The 23,092-nt window shown below is 38.7% G+C and overlaps 1 protein-coding gene across 1 annotated transcript in view; it reads right to left on the reverse strand.

Annotated features, from left to right (window-relative positions):
* Window positions 1-23,092, reverse strand: part of LOC119886642 (protein phosphatase 1 regulatory subunit 1A-like) — a 35,205-nt gene that overhangs the window by 6,943 nt on the left and 5,170 nt on the right. The window contains exons 2-4 of the mRNA XM_038697522.1: window positions 15,942-16,002; window positions 2,405-2,442; window positions 2,184-2,247 (exon numbers count right to left, since the gene is read on the reverse strand). Of these exons, the coding sequence (XP_038553450.1) occupies window positions 2,184-2,247; window positions 2,405-2,442; window positions 15,942-16,002 (163 nt within the window). The remainder of the gene's footprint in view (window positions 1-2,183; window positions 2,248-2,404; window positions 2,443-15,941; window positions 16,003-23,092) is intronic.

Genomic DNA, 23,092 nt, shown 5'->3' on the forward strand with positions numbered 1-23,092 from the left:
GTAGTAAGAAAGTAAAACACACTGATTATCGCCTTGGTTTCCTCAAAGAAGTGACTGTTTAGCTGTTTAGTTGTGAAACTAATTGAAGAATAAACATCCCAGAGCACCACACTTCATTTATCTTCTCATTGTTGTTCCCTTGCTTCAGTTTCTTTATTGAAATGATGCTCTGTTTTCTCTACATAAAACCATTGTGTGTTTGTATTTAATTGGAAATTGACACTTAAATAAGACTTGTATTACATTGCAGTGACAAAACAGCCTACAGATATACAAGGTGTTGAGAAATATTGTGAACCACGTTCAGGTGTGAAGAAGTTTTGGAGACTTAACATAGCATTGTTTATTGAGCCCGGCTGAGGAGATACAGTGCCAGCATACAACATGTAAACACGTCAAATGCCAATACCAAATCTGAAGAATAACATCTTGTGGTCCCTTTTATGTTTCTGTCTTCCCCCTAGTGTCTGTAGGTTTCTCTATTAGGTCACCTTTCACCTAGAACAACTATCTATCTGATGTTTAGACTCAAATGCTTCGTCATATTGGAATCTCTCACTATCCATAAGTTGTACTCCAATCTGTGGAGCCAGTGAGTTCTTGTAAACATTCTTGTAGGACTCAACCTTGATAGATTCCCAGAGAACACTGATATCTGCTAGCCTGACGCCTGAGCTGTCTCTTAACTAATCAGTCTATTGTTGTCTTCCTGACAAGGACAAGTACATGTGACAAATACCTAAAGCTATTATGGGATCAGCTAAATTACTCTAAGCTAGACCTGTCATACCTTTCCCTGTTACATCAATTAAGAGACCTAAGGAAGAACTTCTCTGACTGTGTGTGTGTGTTTGTGTGTGTGTTTAATATTTGTTGGTCAGGCTTTCCTCAGGTGGAGCATGACACCAAGTGTCCTAATCTCAAATAGACCCACTTTTTAGCCAAAAAAAATGGAAATTGGGAGAAGCTCTGGTCAGAAAATATGGGACAATGAGTCCGTGCTGCGACAAGTGCAGCACTGATTGGCTCCGAGGTTGAAATAGGACACTCAAGACAGAAAAAACTTCTATCATTAGTGTAGCTACTTCACCAAGTAAGTTCAAGTTACCTGACATCTGACATCCTGGACTTTATTGGTCATAGTTATAGCTTTGTACCCGGATTGGCTGACATTTTATAAAGTTTGTCTTAAAACAATAAATGCGCATATGCCCATTAAAACAGGGTTTGGTTTCTGTAATAATTTCTCTTGTGCATACTGGCAGTGAAAAGATTCCTTTCTAACACGACTGAAAAATAAAAGCAAGAACTCGGAGCAAATTGCATCATAATTTTTCAGCAGTCTGAGTTAGCCAATCAAGTGAGTATTTTTCAAAATTACAATCTTTTGAGTATGGAATTCCCTCTTTGTGCTTCCTTGCTGAGCTCTGATGGAGGGGTAGTATCAAAACTGTAAAAAGACTGATGACAATGATCAAAAACTGTTTCAATGCAGATACATGCACTCAAGTGCCCTGCCCTTTGAACTTTATTACATTCATTTAGGTACATATATTATTGGACTTTTGATAATGTCATTGTTGTGGATAATTACTGCAATTTTTGGTTTCTTCCTTTTGTATGCGTCTTTTCCTATCCACTGCACTTCTCTTTTTGCACAGCTAGCATTTACAGCAAGCTTCCTTGGGCTTTTCCTTGTGCCGGCCTGTTGCCGTAGGCTTATACACCCTATGTGACATGACCTGCGTAGCCACATGCTACCCAGACAGGCTAGAATATTAGTTTAGTTTGAACAACTCACAAATTGTTGTTCGAACAGCTGTGAACATCTGTGCCCTAATATGACAGGCCTGAAGTACAGCTTCCTACAACATCGCCACTTTTTATTCAACTTTTCATCTACTAATGTAAGTGTATGTTTATTTCAATTAACCTGATAATCAGACTGAATTGACATTTCATTTTGTTTCATTAAGTAGCTGAACAAATCAGAGATGGGTTGATTCAGAAGTCTGGAACCAGGCAACATTTCAGTAATATACTTGAAAAGAACTGCTTGCATTTTTGTGAAACCATGACCACATACAAGCACAAAATGTTACAGTATAGAAATCAGACAAACTTGCAAAAAATTATGCATACATCACACACTGGTCGATGACAAGATTGACAATTCACTCTACCTTTCATTGTAGGTGTTCCCTTTTGCCCTTTTCGCCGTTGTCGAGGGGAATTCAACAATGCCGCCTGCAAAACATCAACATCACATGTCAGCTGGGCAGAGAGCACTAAGATGGAAGAGATTGTTTTAATAGAGTTAATTAAAAAAAAAATCAAATACAGAATTCACATAATTCTATTTCTGTAATCTTATTTCAGTAAAATAGAAAATGAATTTGATTACCTTGTACAACTGGTTTGGGAGACGATCTTCATCTATTTCTGCGAGACAACAAATAATCAGTTACTTTACAAAATAAAACAATGAAAATAAGGGATTTAAAGCAAATACGGAAGGAACAGGCATACTAAACTAACTTCATTTGACCAACATATTGTGCAGTCTTTGATGCTGTTCATAATCACAGTTGATCTGTTCAGTATGTCAGTGTTCTGTAGCTGGAGTGCCGCTGTGACTCCATACAGTTCAGAGCAGAGTGGATATAAGGTGACCTCCAGCCAGATGGTTATCTGACTCACTACAAGCCAGTGCAGTAAGTGTTTGCTCAGTTTTAGTGTTTGATTAGAATTATTTTATTTTTTATTCTCCACTCTCAGCTTCAAATCAAAGCAGACTCTCTGGATGTTTTTTTGCTAACAAAGGGGATTGGTGCAACACCTCGGGAGTTTAAGTCTTTCACTGAAGACGCTCCTCTTCTCAGCCAGCATGTTGGAGTGGGTGGGAGATGTAGTTTGGGATGCTAACCAAGTTAGACAGCAGCCTCTTCTTTGTTACTGCCTCCAGAGAGTCCAGCTCAACTCTTACTCCAATAAGTATGTTGCCTACTAAAGTGTAGTCTGGAGCTGAGTTGATATACACTTAAGCACACCAAGCTAATAATAATGCAGTCTACAATCTAATACAGCAGTCTTGCAATAAATTCCACCTTCATGTAGATTAATATGTTGCTTTTTTGTTTCATACAGTTTTAGAGTGGTGCTGATTTAACTGTAAGGTAGGATTTATTGCTGTATTAGACTGCATTAGTTTTAGTTAGGGGCACCCAATAAAATGTCAACTGGGTGTATATTACTACAGTGAAAGCATCTACAATGTGTGCATGCATAGGAGGACAAGGAAACTCCAACATAATACTACACTCAAGTGAATCTCAAGCGACTCCCACTGGGTAAAGAAAAGCTTTATCATCCCTTGTCAATATGTGAAACATGACTCTGTGGTCACAATATGAATGGACTGAAATAGAAAAAAATCAGATGACTGGAGTACTGGAGTATCAATAGTGTGTTGAACCCACATCCAACTCTGCATTTCCAGCTATGGAACTTTTTTCTAGGACACCACCTTGTTGCTTAGCAACCTATGCATCCCTAGGCACTAGACTGCGTGTGTGTGTGTGTGTGTGCCAGTGAGCATGTGCATATATTATTCCCACTTAAAAGTATGCGCTAGGCTGTTAAAAATGCCAGTGATGTGCTTGTTTCTTTATTCATCATTCTCTCTCTTTCTCTCTGCACCAAACACATACTCAGTGATGTATGAAAATCTAACCACCAAAACATTACATTTAATTTCATGATGGATTCATCTTTATGGTCTGCATGTTTAAAGTGATGCTTGAAACTAAATCTTATTTTTAGCATCTCAGAGGAGTTTGAGAAGGTTCAGACTGCACTATGGGTTTTGTTTCAAATCAATCCCAGGAAATGGGCCAGTCTTGGACTGTCCTTTAAGTTACTTTAGATTCTGTTTAAGATTAAAATGAGGTCTAAAGGTCTAACATGAGAGTTTTACCACCATCGCAAAATCTAATGTGTAATGTGAGACATTTTGTGTACCAATAGAAAAGTTGTCAATATGTTTGTAAAAAGAGACAGCAAATATCTTAACGGAATATGTATGTTTAAAATGTTTAGGGTGAGGACAAATATAAATACATGTAAATAAAAGGGTGAAAGGTAAAAGGAACAAAATTGTGCAGTAGATATTCAAAAGATTGTTTAAAAGGACGGTAATAAACAAACAAGACAATAATTTCATATCCTGTTTTACTCTGTTTACATGACAGATTACTTCTTCCACTTGTGTGTATGTGCGTGTGAATGCACATGTGTATTCATACTTTACAATCGCAAGAAAATGTGAACCCTTTGCAATTAATTCAATTTCTGCATAAATTGGTCATACAATGAGATCTGATCTTCATCTAAGTCACAATTGATAAACACAGTCTAACACACAAACAATTATATGTTTTCATGTTTTTATTGAACACAACGTGTAAACATTCACAGTGCAGGGTGGAAAAAGTATGTGAACCCTTTATTATTTACTGGTTGACCCTCCTTTGGCAGCAATTACCTTAACCAGAGTTGAACTGTCAACGGTTTTAGTTCAGCAATATTCTTGGGATGTCTGGTTTGAATCGCTGTCTTGAGGTCATGCAATAGCATCTCAATGGGGTTGAGGTCAGGACTCTGACTGGGTCACTCCAGAAGGCATATTGTATTCAGCTGAAGCCATTCTGCTGTTGATTTACTTCTGTGCTTTGGGTCGTTATCCTGTTGCATCATGCCTCTTGCGTCAATTGGCAGATGGCCTTACATCCTCCTGCAAAAATTCTTGATAAACTTTGGAATAAATTTTTCCGTTGATGATAGCAACCATTCCAGGCCCTTTGGCAGCAAAGCAGCCCCAAACCATCATTTCCCCTCCAACATACTTCACAGTTGGGATGAGGTTTTGATTTTGATGTGCTGTGCCTTCTTTCCTCCACACATAGGTTTGTGTATTCTTTCCAAAAAATCAACTTTGGTTTCATCTATCCACAAAATATATTGCCAGTAGAGCTGTGGAACATCCAGGTGCACTTTTGCAAACTTCAGACGTGCAGCAATATTTTTTTGGGCGGGGGCAGCAGTGGCTTCCTCCATGGTGTCCTCTCATGAACTACGTCATTGTTTAGTGTTTTACATGTCATAGAGTCGTCAACAGAGAAGTTAGCATGGACTACATATTTCTGTAAGTCTTCAGCTGACACTCTAGGATCCAACTAAACCTCATTAAGCATTCTGTGCCGTGCTCGTTCAGTCGTCTTTGCAGGAAGGCCACTCCTAGGGAGAACAGCAACAGTGCTGAACTTTCTTCATTTATAGACTATTTGTCTTACCATGGACTGATAACCATCGAGGCTTTTAGAGATACTTTTTCAACCCTTTCCAGCTTCATGCAAGTCAACAATTTTTTATCTTCTGAGAGCTCTTTTGTTCGAAGCATGGGTCACATCAATTTGTATGTGTTTTTATAGGGCAGGGCAGCTCTAACCATTGATTGGACTCCAGGTTGGCTGACTTCTGACTCCTCCTGTGATGGTGGACATTTTAACTGCAGACTTATTGCATCTAACAATTTGACACCTGCAGTGATGTCAGAGAGTAGATAATGTTATTAAAGGTGGAAGGTGCCTTGAGCCTGAAAAGATTAACTTAGAGTCGCTGTAAAGCCTTGCAATTTCAGAGATGATAATTAAAAATGTTTCTGTACAACAGATGGAATGAAATTTGAGATTCAGATTTGTCGAAGTATTCTCAGGTTTTAATTTTATGTTTAAAATTGGTGCATTGGATCAATGCACTGCAGATCTTAGAACAGTGATCAGCTGTGCTTAATTTTGAAAAAAATATGGTTATTGTTGTTAGTTCTTGTAGTAGTAGTAGTACATATGGCTAAAATATAATTTGGGTCAAGAAACATAAAATGTGCCTTTCACACAGCTGATTCAGTTTTCCCTGCGTATCGAGCCCATCTGTGCTTCAGAATGAGAGAAAAGGCCAATACAAAAGCCTTTCTGGCAGTGACGAGTCTATCACTGCTACTCCCAGCTGACTGGCTGTCTGACACAAAGCCAGACGAGAACAGAGACTAGTCTTCTGACTCCACTTTATTCTATATAACTATTTAAAGTTTCTGTACTGCAACTGATTACGAAAAATTAGCAAATAAAAAAATCCTCTTGCACTGTGTGTTAAAAGAAATATAAGTCTACACAGTCTGTTCTGCATTTAAAAGTGTTGTTTCATTTATGTTATTTTTGCAGTTGTTAACTGCTGCTATGCAAAGAGCAAAGAAAGTGAGGGAGGGAATAGGTCTCCCTTTTTGCACACTGGTTTGTTTATTTTAATTTCAAAGAAGACATTGTTCTTCCTCCTCACCTCTCACTAATTTGAGTTTAAACAAACCACTTTGTTGAAACACAGATAGATACAGACAGGAAAGAATTAAACATTCTGGCGTTGTTACTATCTGTTCCTGAAGAAAAATGCGTGTGACAGCTGCTGGGAAATTGCAGCTATTGCTTCAAGATCACATATTGACACTACAAAAGCTGTATACTGGCTAAAAAGCAGAGGTAATTTCTCAGCTTAATCTCAGATTAAGATTATAGCTCATGAACATGAGATAATTATAATGCTCAATCAGCAAGGTGCACACTGTGAAGAAGTATACTGTAATAAGTAGACTATGTTTAAATTTGATTAATTTTGTCAGTCAGAATGCAGGAAGATACATTCAAGAACACTATTGTACGTTTTGTAAGGTTTGTCAACTGATGGTTTCTTGCAGTAGGGATTGCATTTAGAGCCTTCTGGTTGTAAGACAGCAGTGCTAAGCACAGGACAGCTTTATCAAGATCAGATTTTCATGTGGATAGTTTAATAGCACAAAAACTAAGGGAGAGTTTTAAAGAGTTTTATATTGTTAAATGTAAAAATGTTCTTGGCATGATGACATATAGAAAATATACACAGTGTTTAAATGTCAGTTTAAGAAAGGGGGAGACAAAGAAGGAGTCTGCCTGCAGCTTGTACAATGAATGCTTAGACAGTTTTGATGTTAAATAAGGTTATCAAAAACTCTTGAGGGAGTTTTATCCAATCAACCAACTTCAATTATCAGAGCAGCATTGTGAGGAGTATCTTCACAGGGATCAAATGCCAATTAGAAAAACTGTGTCTAGCCATTGATCCAACAGGTATGCCAGATAAACACAGTTTGCATTTTCTTGATAAATTTTCTCACAAAAAAACTAAAGCTTGTAGCTCACAGATTTTTAAAGGACATAAATTAAGGTAGAGTCTGTGAGTAGAATAAAGGGAAAGGTAAAGGATTAGGCCAGTTTCCAAAAATTAAATGACACCTTAACCTGTCTTATTTATAATAGGATTGCATTATTACTACAAATATTACTATAATTACTACTATTGATTATTGATATAAAGTAATAGTGTATAAAGCTGCGTTTGAACCACCACACACAAGCATGATTACACTGTAGCATGACATGGTTGGACAATTTTGGCAAATGCGCTTCTTAACTTTCTTCCTAGCATCTGGTTAGCTTAGCTTAGCATAAAGACTAGACGCAGGGGGAAACAGCTAGCCTGACTGTCTCCAAATATACTGTTTTTACATGTCGTCCTGTTTATAGATCAAACATACGGGTATAACTTGCTAGTTAGTGAGTTTCAGAAGTGATTGAGCAGATTTTGTTCCCAGCCAGGCTAGCTGGTTTCCCTGTTTGTAGTCTTTACGCTAAGCTAAGCTGCCTGGATTTATATTTACCATACTGACATGAAAGTGGTTTCAATCTTCCCATGTAACTCTCAGCATGACAGAAAATAAACACATTTCCTAAACTGTCAAATTATTTAAAGGTAAAAAACCTACAGACTGGCAAGAACTTTACCTGGTAGAAAACAAAACAGTTCCTCTCAGTTGTAAGGGAGCACATGCCTCAGATACTGAGCAATATGGCATACTTTGATGTCAATTATTTGTCCAATTAGAAACAGAATGGGTGTCAATAATGGCCTGAGGATCTAATTGAAGACGCTGACCATGGATGGTAACAGTGGTTTTAGTCTGCCCTTAGTAACGTGTCATTTCACTATTCCCTCCCCTCATTTCCTGTCTGATAAAAGAAAAAGGGCCCCAAAATACAAAAAAGGGGAACAAATTACATGATATTTTATAAAACAACAATCAGACAAGACAAGGCTGGACAATATTTTTATTAAAAAAAATACACACCTGTTATTTGTGCTACATTTGGAAATACAAAATTGTAGTTTCATCATTATTATCCATCTTATCAATTCTGAATTGAGAGAGTAGTGTATAAAAAGTGGTTTCTTGGGCTGTTTTTTATCTCCCATTTTAGTTGTCAATACCCTGCATGCAACAGTCATGTGTGCTTGTAAGTGTAATATTCATTAAGGTCTTGATACCAAGATTGACATACTTAGGGTTTCATACATTTGCCAATGTGTTTGAGGTGGCAGCACACACACCGCACCACAGACCAGCAGCTACTGGTGCTTGTGGAGATGAAGTATTAAAGAGCATGATCGTCTCATCAGAAAACACAAAATACAAGTTAATAAATACATTATTTAAGTTGCATTTAAATATTTTATTTTGTTAAGCTTTATTTTATCTGACTCAAGCTCTCTCTATGTCTCTCTCCAGGAATCAGTAGATACACAAATGATGAAGGATTCTCTTCAGGAGAGATTCCAATCAGACACACTCTAACAATTTCTGCTTCCTCATTATTTAGCCCGCAGCTTGTGTCTCAGTCCGTACATCTGTAGCAGTTCCTCTGATGTGCTCTTGGGGTTCACAGTGCACAGGGCAGAGCAATCTGCAGAGCATTAAATAATGCAGTGCTCTGTCTGATGTGGGGCACACCATTAATGCACCAGCACAATTCCACTCCCATATCATCACCATATCTTCCTCCCCATCCCCCTCCTCCTATCTGGCACATCCTCGTCCCTCACACACACACAGAGCTTAAACAGTCTCAGTCTGTGATTGTGTCTCTGTGTCTAATTTGATGTCTGTCTTTGCCTCTGCGTCAGTTCCCGTCAATTTTTCCCCCCCCCGTCTTTCCGTAGCATGGCTGTCTCACACAATTTCAAATTTTGAGGAAACACGCATGCTTTATGTTCCCCAAACATTGTCAACATCCTGATGAGGGACAGTGCCATAAACACTTACAGTAGATTAGATTAGATAACTTTATTAATTCCAGAGGGGACTAAATTAAATGATGCTGAGAGTTTGCAGCCACACTAGCGGCTCTGGGAGGCTGTACTTAAGCATAGTGGTGCTTTGAGCTAAACGCTTATGTCAGCATGCTAACATGCTGTCTGTGACAATGCTAACATACTGGTGTTTAGCAGATATAATGACAATATAATGTACCGTGTCCGCCATCATAGTTTAGCATGATAACACTTGCTGATGGGGATGGCATTAGTTTTGTAGGACTTTGGTCATGAACCTAAGTATTGGACAAATTAAAATTTTGACAAAGAGTCAGAGGATCACCAACCTTACTACAGTTTTACCTAGGGGGAACATGAACGTTAATTAATTCAATAGTTGCTGAGACATTTAGCTCAAAACCACAAACGTGAACCTCATCGTTGCACTGGAGGAAAAGTGAGGGGATCACCAAAGTCAGTAGTCCTCATTGTCTGCGAACCACGAATGTCTGTACCAAAATTTGTGCCAATCCATCAAAAAGTCGAGGTATTTCAGTCTGGACCAAAGAGGAGGACCAACATACCAACTGAATGACATTAGGATCCAGAAAAGCCATGCCGCTAGCATTGCTAAAAATGTCACACGTGAACATGAACATGATCCAGGCAATTAGAGCGGCTGTGGCTCAAGAGGTAGAGCGGGTTACCCGCTAATCAGAAGATCGGCGGCTCCTTCAGGCTAAGTGTCCTTGGGCAAGATACTGAACCCCAAATTGCCCTCAATGGCTGCTCCAATGGTGTATGAAGGTGTGGGAATGTTAGTTTCTGTTTGAGCTCTTAGGCTCTGAGTATGAATGTGTGTGAATGGTTAAATGCGATGTAGTGTAAAAGGCACTTTGAGGGGACACAGACTAGAAAGGCGCTATACCAATACAGAGCATTTATTTTTACAATTATGTTTCCTGTCACAATGTAATTGGAAAAGAAATCAAATTAGCATTATATAAACAGAATGAGTGAATAAATCATGAGTGATGCACCAAAAATAAGACGAATAAAATAGGCTACACATTCAAAGGGAAACCTAGCCTTAACCTAAAGCATTGAGTAAGAAGAGCTCTGCAACTTGTTAAAGGACTATGTCATGACAAAAATACAGCAGGCACTGCTTTCATCCAAAGGCATCTTCAGCCTTTTCCTCACTGTTCTGTTATGGGCCATTAATTATATCTCTCAAATCTCAAAACAGTTCAAACCATTAATTTTATGTTAAGAACATTTATAGAGGCGAGGTGAACTCTATACAACCGAAAAACAAACACTCCAAACAAGTTTAAAACTCATGTAGAATGACTATGACTGCAGAAGAACAGGGTCCCACCATCAAATATGATCTACTAAATAACACTTCTTTTTCTTCCTATAATCTTCATCTCACTTTCTTCTTGTTTTTTTACATCCCCATTCCTTTCTTCACTTCATAGCCTCTTAAGTTTCTTCTCTTTTATCTCTTCTTGTCTCTGATCTACTAAGCACGAGGATTGTTGAGGGTTCTCACTGCACTTTCATTCACAGATCACTCCACATGCTCAGAGTCCAATTACTGAATCAAACACAGACACACACACACACCACGCAAACGGATCACAAGCCAAGTTTTTTTAAATCAGATCTAATTAGAAAGACAGTTGTTTTCAAGATTAAAACATTAATCCTGTCAGTGATAAAATGCTGTGATTTAAACGATATAACAATAGCAGTATTCTCAGTATCTCGGTATCCTCAGTGACGCATTCTCGAATTTATTCATACAAAACAGAATACCACCCTTTGTTTTCTCACCTAGAGAAAATTGCTCTCACTGCCCCGTATTCCCAGCAGAGCATCTTTTAATTCTGTAGTGGGTCACATTACACACGCACACGCCAAAATACAGCAGAGGCAACGAGGGAAGCAGATAGCCAATGGATGAATCATAGAACAAGATAACCCTCCAGAGGAGTGCTGTTTTGTTTGATCATTAAGATCCCATGTGAGGACACACACAGGCTGTTTTTGTTGCTCTAATGCAGCAGGAAGATTCATTTGGTGCATGACAGTTGAGATGCTACAAATAAGAAACAGAAATGTCTGGAATATTGTGAGGCATGTTGTGGCTATAGCTAATGACTTATTAGTGTAAAAGGCCTACGTACCTGCATTAATCACATTGTGGGGACTCATCTCGCATGTGCGGACAAAATCCTGGTCCCCTCAAGATTAAGCATTTTTTTTAGCGTTGACTCTTGGTTTTAGGTTAAGGTTGGGCTGTGGTTAAGTTGAGTTTAGGTTACACTGGTGGTTATGGTTAAAGGATAATTCCAGTTTGTTACAATTTAGGTATTTTTTTTATGGTTTTGGTATTCATTTATACCGATTATGATAATGTACTCACCAAAGTATTTGCTGACATCTGGAAACACAGCAAACAGATCACAAGAAAAGTTAGAGGAGGCGGGAAATAGTAAAGTGTAGCATGTCTACTTATGTTTTTAATAAATTTATGAGAATTAATACAAAATTATGAATTTTAATATTCAGAGAATATTCATTCATAAAGCTCTCGTTTCGTGGGAGACCACCGGAGATTTAATTCACCCAGAGTCTCCGGACCTCTGGGTAGCATTTTAATAATTATACAATTATCTGATCACTAGTGATCAGTTAGTTAATAATCGCTCAGTTATCCTAAATCAAACAATCAGTCTCATATCGAAGGGGTAAATTCTCCTGGCAGGGACTTAGAGGTAGGCAATACACATACACAATTCCTTTGATTACGGTGAAATTTATTAACTAACTAAGGTGACATAAATGCGGTTAAATACACACCAAAGGAATAAACAATGGCTAAACAATGAAAATGAGGAGTTCTATTGTGGGGAGAATTTGACTCACACGGGCAGCTAACGAATGCAAGCTATGAGTTTTAAGAGTTAAAGATAATCTATTAACTAACTATTGGACATCACTGATCACAGAAAACCTTGGTTTGGTCTTACTGCTTGTCGTTTCTCCCAGCCGAGTTGCTGGTCAGCGGACTGCCTTGGCCTGTTGCACAGGTCCCCACGCTAGCTGCCCGATGCCTGGCTTTCTGCTAGGGAATTTTCCGGGGCTTCTCCGTGTCTGAGTGAGGAAAAACACTCCAGTGTTGACCGTCCTCAGTCTGGCAATTAGGCTGTTCTTTTGGCTGTCCTTTGTTACTGCTGGCGGGCCCACGTGGCTGGGTCCGGCAGTGGGAGCAGTGTAAGTTAGCTCGACGAATAAAGCTTAAAAATAACTTGGTCGCTCTTGAATTAAACTAGTGTAACTTAACGGTCTGATAACCTTTAACAAAACAAAACCAAAGAAAATAAAAAAAAACAAGTAAGTTGCTGGAAATGAGGGAAAAGGCCGAGGTCGTGGCATTTCGTGTGTGTGGCTTGAACAAACGAAGAGCCTTCGCTGCGCCGGGTCGAACTTCTTAGAGCGTTGCCGGGAGACGGGGCCCGCTGGGCACGTGCCAAAGTGCAGTTGAAGAGTAAAAGAACAAGAGAGAGAGCGACAGCGTGTGTCGCTGCGTTTGTGGGTTGGGGCGTGGTTCCCAGAGGGCAGTCCTTTTTTCCACTGAGGGCTTGTTTCCGGTTTCCTGAGAAACTGTCATACCTTTAAACTTTTAATATGTCCATTCAAAAATCTATTTACGCGTATTGTAATAAAATATCTTAACACAAACAATCCTTAATTGTCAAACGGGCATACCGTTCTTAGTTTTAAGCATTTGATAAAAGGAAAACAATTGTCAGTAGTTCAACCTTAAAGTTAGCATTGGGGGAGCTCGGATTGATTAATCCTAAAACAATCTTCTGCTCAGGAGCTGGAAAATTAATTGAGTATAGGATGACATTTCTTTATCATCATTTCTAAAGGAAGTGTCATAAAGTGTTAAAAAAATAAAATGAGGCAATGTCATTGATCCTTGCTGAAACTGCAAAATTAACTTATTTAGATTCTTTTCAACAACAATATCAACAACAACATGGTAACATAACTACTCAAATGGAGCGGGGAGACCTAGTTAAGTAACTTAAAGATTATATAATTAAATAAGGTAATGCTTTGAGTTTTGAGAAGACAGTACTCATTGTTTACACAGTACTGTTCAGGGCTGTCCTCTGGTGTCCTGGAGTTTCTCATGCCTGGGCGTGAAGAGGAGAATATCCTTTGATGTGAGGTAATTAAACAAAGAGGGAGGTCAGTTGCCATGGTTACGTGTGTGGGGGCAGTTTAGGGTTTCCTGCCCTCTTTCCAAAAGAGTTCTGATAGGTTGTTTGTAATCTCTGGTTAGTGTTTCTTTGTCATTTTAACAGTCAGGCACCAAGCTTTATCTGTCTGCGGCATCAGAGGTGGCAAGTTTTATTGTCGAACTGCCCAGAAACAGCACTTAGGGAAAGCAAACCTTTCACCTCTTCCTTTGGGGTCTCTTCAGCCGTCTGTTGAGAGTTGATATCCTCCACCCACCCACCCACCCACAGAGAGAGAAGGAATTTTGAGTCTCCAAATTATTTGATATAAAATGCACAAATCCACACTGTTTGTTCACAACAAAAGTGAACGATGGGAGTCGGCTCTAGTCTGGGAGCCAAGCACATCTCCACAAGAGATGTAAATTAACCGAATCCATCTTCTTTTACCCAAAGTTGCTCAAAAATCAGCTCAGGAACGTGATGAATCGTGTGAGAATGAAACTATAGAAAGGCGTTAACTCAGCAACTGCAGCAGAGAAGAAGCTGCTGGTCTGTCTGTCTGACGGAAGCTGTGTTCAGCTTCCCGGGTCAGGCCTAGAGGTTTGTAAACAGTAGCTACAACAACGCACAATAATACACTAAAATTAAGGATGTCATTGTGGGTATTATTTAGCATTATTGCATCTTATTGCATCAAAAAAAAAGAAAAAGGTTGCATTACCTTACTGACTTAATGCACCACCCACAAAGTGACACAAATTAAAAGCATCCAGGTTGTTCAGTGACCAACAGGTGCATGATGGGTGTGGCTAAATGCTCAAATGCTCAGTGATTTCTACATTTGCTACATTGCTGAGAAACATCTTCCTTCAGTGAGTCTTTTGCACTTTGTGGTCCATAAGAGAATGACTCAGACAGGTGAGTACAACCACTGCGTTGCCTAGCAACGTAGCATTGCGTGTGTGTATAAGTATGTGTGTGTGTGTGTACTATGCAGTGTGTAAAAGCTGTGCAGTTCTCTTTGCTTTCATATGTGTGTTTGTGGCTGCAGCTGCTGAGGAGTTAATATTGCTTATACGTCTTTGTGATGTCTGCTTTCCTGATATTTTAGCCTGCTGTTAAAGTGGCAGTTATTTTATTTCTATAGCCTTATATTGCTTTTTGCACCCGCCACAGTGTCCATAACTCTTTGTATTTATTGTTCATAATTTTTGTTTAATTGTCTTAGTTTTGTCTATTTTCTGGTTAATTGTAGTGAGGCTATTCTGAGGAAATTGTATTATTATTATTTATACAGTATCTTTCGATTCGTAAAAGTTTCTCATTGTTCATTGTCCCCCAGTTAAATGTTGCGTAGTGGTGAATACAGATACAGAGACAGATAATTGGTTGGTTGGTTGAACAGATACAGATAATGATGTCACTGTACACCTCTAGTCTCCACTTTCTCCCGGTGCACAAAACTGAAGCCAAAATATCGTGGATATGGGCACTGCCATCTTAAACTGGTGACGTCATTTGGAACCAGAGTATGCGCAGTAAGGTGACAGGGGTCACAATAGGGGTTGTAACTGTGATACACCCGGCCAACTCATTGGCTTGCAGGGCTCAGCTGTCAATCATGACATGAAGCCCCTTTGATATCAAATATTGTTTATCTATTATTGTTTATCACAAAAATCAATGTGCTCACTTTAATTCTGTCCAGCATAATTTTAAGGCAAATTAAAAAATGTTAAATATTTTTTCTACAGTAGGCTACATTATATTTGTGAGCTCCTGAATTGTTCCTCTTAACTGTACCTTAACGTCCTGGGTCCTGAGAAGCTTCTGTTTCATGTTCACTCTCCATCAATCATAATTATAGTACTGCCATTGCACATTGTTTGTAGAGACACAATGCGTTTTGGGACAGAAGAATATGTCCAGTAACCTCAAATTCTTGTTAATCTAGTTTACATGTATACCATGCTGTTGGAACACACACTACATACTCAATTTTACGCCATAGCCATAGTATGAAGAGCCATAGTATTATTACTCACACTGAACTTCCTGGATCATACTACAGGTCAGCAGCACACCCCCACCAACACAGCCCATTATGTTGCCTGCTAACCTGAAAACTAAGTTTGTTATTAACCATCTGATCATCTGGCCACTTTTTAGCAATGTCACATGTGTCCTCAGAACTCGCAATTAACTTGGTGAGTACCATAACCAAACAACTGCAAAAAACTGCAAAAAACTGCTAAAGACTGCTAAAGACTAAAAAACTACAAACATAAGACCCAAGCTTTAATAATTAATAACAGAGAAATCTATGATGTTTAGGGGTACCCTCAATAATGATTTTAAATCAATACAATCGCCACATAAGTGATAAAAATAGTCTGTGTGTGTGTGTGTGTGTGTGTGTGTGTCTGCATTTAAGTGCCTTACCAGGGGATGATTGATCACTTGATGCCACTAAAGTGGCAGGTGTGGGTCTACGTCTTCTGATCTGAAAGAGTAGAACAGTTTCATTCTAAAGTGAAAAAAAAATACATTACAAATGTTTGCTGGTATGACAGTAAAGCACATTTTGAAGCTTTTTGAAGTTAAAAATCATCTTAAAACCTTTGCTTAAACAGCTATTCTCTAAGAACTTTAAGTTTGACGTTAAGTATTGAAATATTGACTGATAAATTTCAAGCACTCCCATGATGAAATTTTACCCATGGCTTTGAAATTTAAAGGCTTATAATGCTAACCAGTGTATTGAAATGTGTATATTGTTATTGCTGAGCCAATCCGGAAGAATCAAGGCCTTTTTCCTCAATACCAGTTGACTGACCAACCTGACAGCTGCTTTCTCTTATGATGCTGGCAGCCCATTTGATCCATACTTTGGGTTTGGCTTTTCTACACGTTGCAAACGCCTGAGCTGGTGCAATGCTGGATCTCATAGTGCTGTGTGCAGTGAGAATAGCAGGGCAGCCTGCCACACCTACTTGCTTCTTGGCTCATGACTAGTTGAGTGCGACAGCTATGGACCATTCTGAACATACACATTTCACTGAGCTGCATTCTCCAAACCTACAGTATAGCAGTTAAAAAGCTCTGTCTGGGTGATGCAAACAGTCTTTTGATGGATATATCAATATTTCCCTAGTTCCAATTAAGAAAGTTGGATCAGGTAAAAACAGGTTACCAAGATAGTCATTGAGCCTTATGCATGCTGGAACTGGAAAGGGGAAAATACAAGAAACTTGTTAATTTGACTGTCAATTTAATGGAAATACGGTGAACAGAGGAGAAAAAATATACAGAGAAAATAAATGATATCCCTCTTAACTGTAAGCAACAGCAATAAACTCTAATAGATTTTTTCCACAAAAGAACAACAAATAACTTCTCTGTCCTGAAACACCCCTGTACGTGCCCTGTGTTGGCTATCAGAATAAATCCAAAAATATTAGTTTGACATCCATTAATAGACAAAAACATGCAACTACTGGTTTTGTAAAATGATGCAAAATATGTTTTTTTCTGTTCTTTAGGTCCAATTCCACTACAGCATCTTTCAGTGTCATGCTTGAGCAAACATTTTTTCTGACAGTCAACTTTTGCAATGGGAAACACATGGCTGTTCGCTTTGTTGACCAAATAAAAACTGACCCACTTTTCTCTTGTAACCCTGCTGGACATAAGTCTGATACACGCATACACAATCTAAAATGTATTTTTTATCCCCTGATGGCTAGTTTTAGAGTGAAATGTGTGGCACATGGTTCTTCTGCAAATACTAATTGAAATCAGTCTCTGTCTCCAAAACTATATGGCCAAAAAGATTTTGGGAAAACACAGCAATAAACGTTCAGTCGTCTCAAGGATCAGCAACCTAAAAGGCTGTGATATAAGAATTTAAATAGACAATCCATTATTCACACACACACACACACACACACACACACACACACACACACACACACACACACACACACACAAATACACACAGAAATGTACTCCTTACACATAGCTGACAGGGTTGCTGACTAATGCTGGAACTCATGTCAGCTCCAGTCCACCATGCATCTTTTCTAAATGCTGCTTGTGCACTTACAAAGCAGTGTAGTCAACCCCAGTCAGCTATATAGCTTAACCTCAGACTACACAGTGCAGCCTCACTTGATAATTTATGAGACATTTTATGTCAGCTAGCAGCTAAACTCCTTTCTATCGAGATGAGGAACTAAAAGATCAAAGTTTGAGCTAAAACAGAGCCCCAGAGTTTTGAGTTGTGCTGTGAGTGAGAAAGAGAAAGGGCTCTTTTTTTTTTTTTACCACAGGTGCATTCAAAGTTAAAGTTAAAAAAGTGAATTGAACTGTTGCCCTTGGATTCCAATTCCAAGGTGCAGGTTTGATTTTGAGTCTTTGCTGTGCTGAACAAAATGCGTGATGAAATTATTAAATAACAAAATGGTTAGAAGCACAAAACATCAGTTCATCTGGATTGTCGCTCTGTCTGCTGCTTTCCTTCTATTTAGGATACCTTCCTACAATATCTCCCTGAGAACTCACACACACACACTGATAAATTTGCGGTTGGAGCTCTGCATGGTGACCTAAATTGATTAGCTTCACATTATACTGAAATTAAATACAGATGTAACTGCAGAAATAATGTGCAGCAATGACAAATGAGCAGTCAGTAGTATCCTCAGTAGCACAGTCTACTTGGGTATTCAGATTTGAAAAGGCTTCGTCTTTATCACCTTTCAGTTCTCATCCATGGAGTACAGGAAGGCAGTGTGAATAAGAAGAGGCATTGAGTGACTTTTCTTTTCTTTACCAAGCAGGCAGAGATGTTCTACTGCTTTTTATGCTTTTCCAAGAGACGCATGCCAACTATTCAGTGTTACCTTCCTGTGCGTGTGCCAGTGCTACTGTACCTTCTCTTATAGCTTGTGATTTAGCCGTTATTCCTTTCTGTTACTAATCTGTCGCTGATGTTCTCACAGTAATATCTGTGTTTAAGGCTCACACAAACACATGTAGAGGTAGATTTCTCTTCCCATGAAATTGTGTCTCGTGTCACTGGATGGCAATCGATTTGTGCATAACCACAAATAAATCCAGGTGTGCTCAAGTTGCTGTGTTTGGTGATCCAGCTGCTAAATTGTACCCAAAACAAATTTAAGGTACATTGAGATAGAATTGCTTTAGACACATTTGTGCCTGCATGTGTCCACACACAGTGCAGTATGTGGTGTTAATAGCGTGTGATGTAAATGCAAATGCATCCCCGATACATTCTTTCACCTTTGGTTGATTTGCCTTTGCCAAATACCCAAGACAAACAATAAAGATGAGGTTCTCTCTCTTTAAATCTTACTTGGGAAGCTAAATCACAAGTTATAACTCAAATTGCCTTTGAGTTACATTGTGATACAGGTTTGAACTGCATCCATCCAACTTAGACATAACATGGATTTACAATACATGAATGCAACACGCTAATTTGAACCATGCAATCTATGGTTTGAACCAAATTACTGATGCACTGATAATACTCACTGATATTCCAGGGGTCACTTTGTCATCCCTTGGTGAAATTGTATACCAATACAAGCCTGCGTATAATCTATAAAGATTTAAGCAAGTCTGATACACCACTGGTAGCAAAGTCTCCTTTGTAGCTGTATCACAATCAAAGTTTAAGACTACAGATGATTGTGCTTTTCAGTCATGGATTCCAGGGTATTGAGCGTCTCCCCCTGTGGGTGAGATCACCAATATATGTGTGTTTTTTGGATTTCTTCTGTATATTTCTGTGAAGCACTTTGGGCTTTATTTAGTAACAGTGTGTATGCTATAAATCTTTCAGCCTTGTGTGTGTGTTTTGTTGCCATTCCAGAAAATCTAGCCCCTGGCCCATATTAAAGCACAACAAGCCGCGGCTGTTTAGAACTGATTATGCCCAGAGTCATTGTTATTCTCCTCACCCAGCAGAAGCGCAAACTCCCTGATCCTTCGCTCACACAAATACCATTGCTTACTGGACAGGCTCACCCCTCAAACCACCATGCCTGCCTTTCAACCCACAGTCTATTTAAAATGCAGCTCTGTCACAACAACGAACAAAAACGGCCTTCTAAAGTGATGGGTGGGCAGGAAAAGCTGTGCATGCCCGATACTCTTTTTGTGTGGGGCTAGTCGGCAAAATACCCTCGGTTGGAAAATATAGGTCATGCCAAGAGACAGCAGTCAAAGTCCTGTTTCATATTTAACCCCAATGCTGTAAGTACAAAAAAAGGAATAATAATTCCAAAATCAACCATTTACATTTGTTATTTTCTTCTGACCTCATATGTAGAAAAGCACTGAAGTGGTAACCTTTCCCTTAGATGAAGGCGACAAACTACAGAAATGACCATAAAACATTGTTGTTATACCAAATGAGGAAATAGTTCATCTTTTATATTACCGGCTATGAATACAGAGCTACATACAGAGAGCCAAAGTCATGGCACCACAACTGGGCTAGCCTCTGTTCCACTAGCTTCTGTAATTCAATGCAATCTCACACTCGCTTTCTTTCAACTGTCATGAAGGTCTATGGTTTAAGGGAAATGGTGTTTGTTAAAGGCTGCAGAAATCTGAAATGTTAAATAAATGACAGTTTTGATATGTTTTTAAAATACTACCTTCCTTATCGAAACAAATGAACATACTGAGAGCTCTGTTCCAAGGCTGTATTTTTAGTTATTAGTGTTGTTTTGTTATTTTTCAAACAGAAGACTGGATGTTCCAGTTTCACTTTGACTCTCTCTATTCATTTTGTTTGCCAAAAAGTAATTTATAGCGAAATAAATGTGTTAAATGTGTTATCGTACATAGTGACATTGCTTACGTTTGGTGTAACTCCCTCTTACACCTCTTATCAACAAACTGTGTAAAAACTGTCAACAGAGACAAAAAGCATAAAGATCTTCCATTTTATTTCTCAATATTTTACAGCTCTCTGAGACCTTGAACAAAACTGTGTTGTCTACTGCAGTGGACTTTTAAAATATGGCATCATTTCAAAATCATGTTTTTAAGAAATTCTCGGAAAAACATAGATCATTAGGGTTTATATGGTGTTGTCTCAGTGGTGATATTTAGGATTTTGTTGGATTTTGTCCATATATCATATGCCAATTGTTATTTCACATAAACACATTTCAAGTTTAGTTGAGGTGAATAAAGTGGGTTGCAGGAACTCCAACTATTATTCAGGTTTTATTGCTTGAAACTGATATGACCTTGGAAACTCTTTTCTCATAACTAATTAAGTTGACAGAGGTAGAAAAAAGGTTTATTTTTCAAAATGTACTTTGGGAAGCCTTTACCTCATATTTGCCTTTGAGAAAATCAGTGGTAGTTTTCTAATCCTTGAGAATCCAGAGTTGCCCTGTGACCTTCACAAGAGTAATGTGTTTGCATCTGCACCTGGACCAGCACTATGAATCAGCTAAAGGGCATTCACACCCCGTAAACTGCTGCACAAAAAAAGGTTGAAAGAAACTTTCCCAACATATTGTTATTAGGCAGAGCAAGGCAGTCCTGAGCGGTCAGAGATTCGATGCACAATGCACAGAACATATCAATCCAGAAGGATTCATGTGATTCCTCATCCTTCATCCTGTCATTTGAAATATGATCGTGGTATTGTTCAGGCTAAAATCAGTGCTCAGTCATTATAAATCCTCACAGACTCTTTCCAACTGTGGTCTCATTTGGCTCTGAAAAGAGGGAGTACTGGGCTATATCCACAGGACACTGAAAAACCAGATCACTGATTTCTACTTTCTTTAATCTCAGTTTCTTCAGTCCTCTGCCTCCCTCTCACTCTCTATCAATCCTTTGTCTTCCTCTCTGTAACATCCCTCCTTATCGTCTTCTCTCTCTCTTACTGAATATCAAACAACCAGCTGCACTGGTGGAGCAGGGGTTAGATGCGTTACACAAGTTGTAATTTAATTGTTGTATTAGATCTAAGAAAATGTAAATTTTTGCTGAGAATCAGAAATGGTAAATAGTAGGAGTTTATCATAGAATGCAACTCAGAGAAACGAGGGGTAAACAATGAATGCAGCTTTGAAGTGATCTGCTCAAGCCTACTGCCGCAGCTGTGAACCTGTACAAGTGCCTGTACTTGTGTCTTGACTCATAATAACAAAAGCTGAGTGTTTGTTAGTCCCTGCACTGGTATATTCATCTTATAATATTAATGGAGGAAGATGTTCCACTTGAAATGCAGGTTTCTCATTTCTAGGTGGAAAATCTGATTTTACCATAGACTGTATGGAATTTACATGGCCAGAAATACTGGACAGAGGAGCAGACAAGTGTTGTGTCGTAAAGTGATTGTCCGCAGAAAACTGATGGCTGTCCGTGGGAGAGCTTGCAGCTTATTAAAGCTGTATCGCATCTGCATCTGGGTCAAACAGACATAACGTGCAAATAAACATCACTTTATGTCCGTGGTAATAGGAAAGGTATGTCTCTGTGATATATTTTAACAGAATAATCACAATTGTGGCCAAATAAGTGTATGCAGTTTATAGCGTAACCAGGCCGGACATTTACTTGATTATAGGCAATTAATAGAAGCCTGTTGTTGCCGATTATGTGTTTGGTAGGCCTTTTTCTAATATCCTTGTTTATATTTGGAAAACAGAATGAAGCCTATAACTAACATGACTTACTGCTGAGTTATATATAAAACAAAGACATGATCTCTTTTGCAATTGTCCTTATGACTCTACATTTAACTTGCTGTGTACCAACCAATCCAGTCATTTTACCTGTTGAAATACCTTTAAATGGCCAATACAACCCATAACATGCAGTATTCCACTGCCAGAAAGTGATTGCAGCTTCTATTTATTGACTGAAAGGTAGATTCTGCCTCAGAATTACTTGATTTAATTCAGAAGAGTTATATTTGACAGATTATAAAACCGAAATTGTCCCCCCATTTTATTTCATATGTAATAACATTATATCTTTTAATGACATACTGACCACCAAACCAAAAATGTCCCCAGTTTTCATTTCAGAAATCTGGTCACCTTAATCCAGGACCAACTTCCACACACTGAGGAAATACTACACACAGTCTATTATGCTAGTTGACAACAGGGCTAATGTTAGCTAGTTTGCTAATAATATGCTTCTTGGCCTGTACCGGCCCGTCATGCCCAGTTGGGATTATCATTTGTTAGCGAACTACCAAAAAGCAATAAAAGTTATAGATAAAAATACTGTCTCTAGATGTACAAAGCAGTAATGAGTATATCTCCTGGCTAAAACCATATATTTTCAGTTTAACGGGTGTTGATTGCCTAAATGTGGAAGAGATAAGCATGCTGTGATAATAATTATAATCTACTGCACTTGAAAGTTGTTCTTGGGAAATGGTCCTCCTGAGGCAGTACAGAGTAATTGTTATGCTCTCAGTGAAGGACAAACATGGTCTGACACATCAGCATGGGGAATATTAGGGAGGACACTGTCAGCCCGGAAATGTCTGTAATAAAAGAACATTGCCTCAGAATGTCACG

Source organism: Micropterus salmoides, unplaced genomic scaffold (assembly GCF_014851395.1).
Source record: "Micropterus salmoides isolate LMB-PRFRI ecotype aquatic unplaced genomic scaffold, ASM1485139v1 Ms_hic_scaffold_4, whole genome shotgun sequence".
NCBI classification, from domain to species: domain Eukaryota; kingdom Metazoa; phylum Chordata; class Actinopteri; order Centrarchiformes; family Centrarchidae; genus Micropterus; species Micropterus salmoides.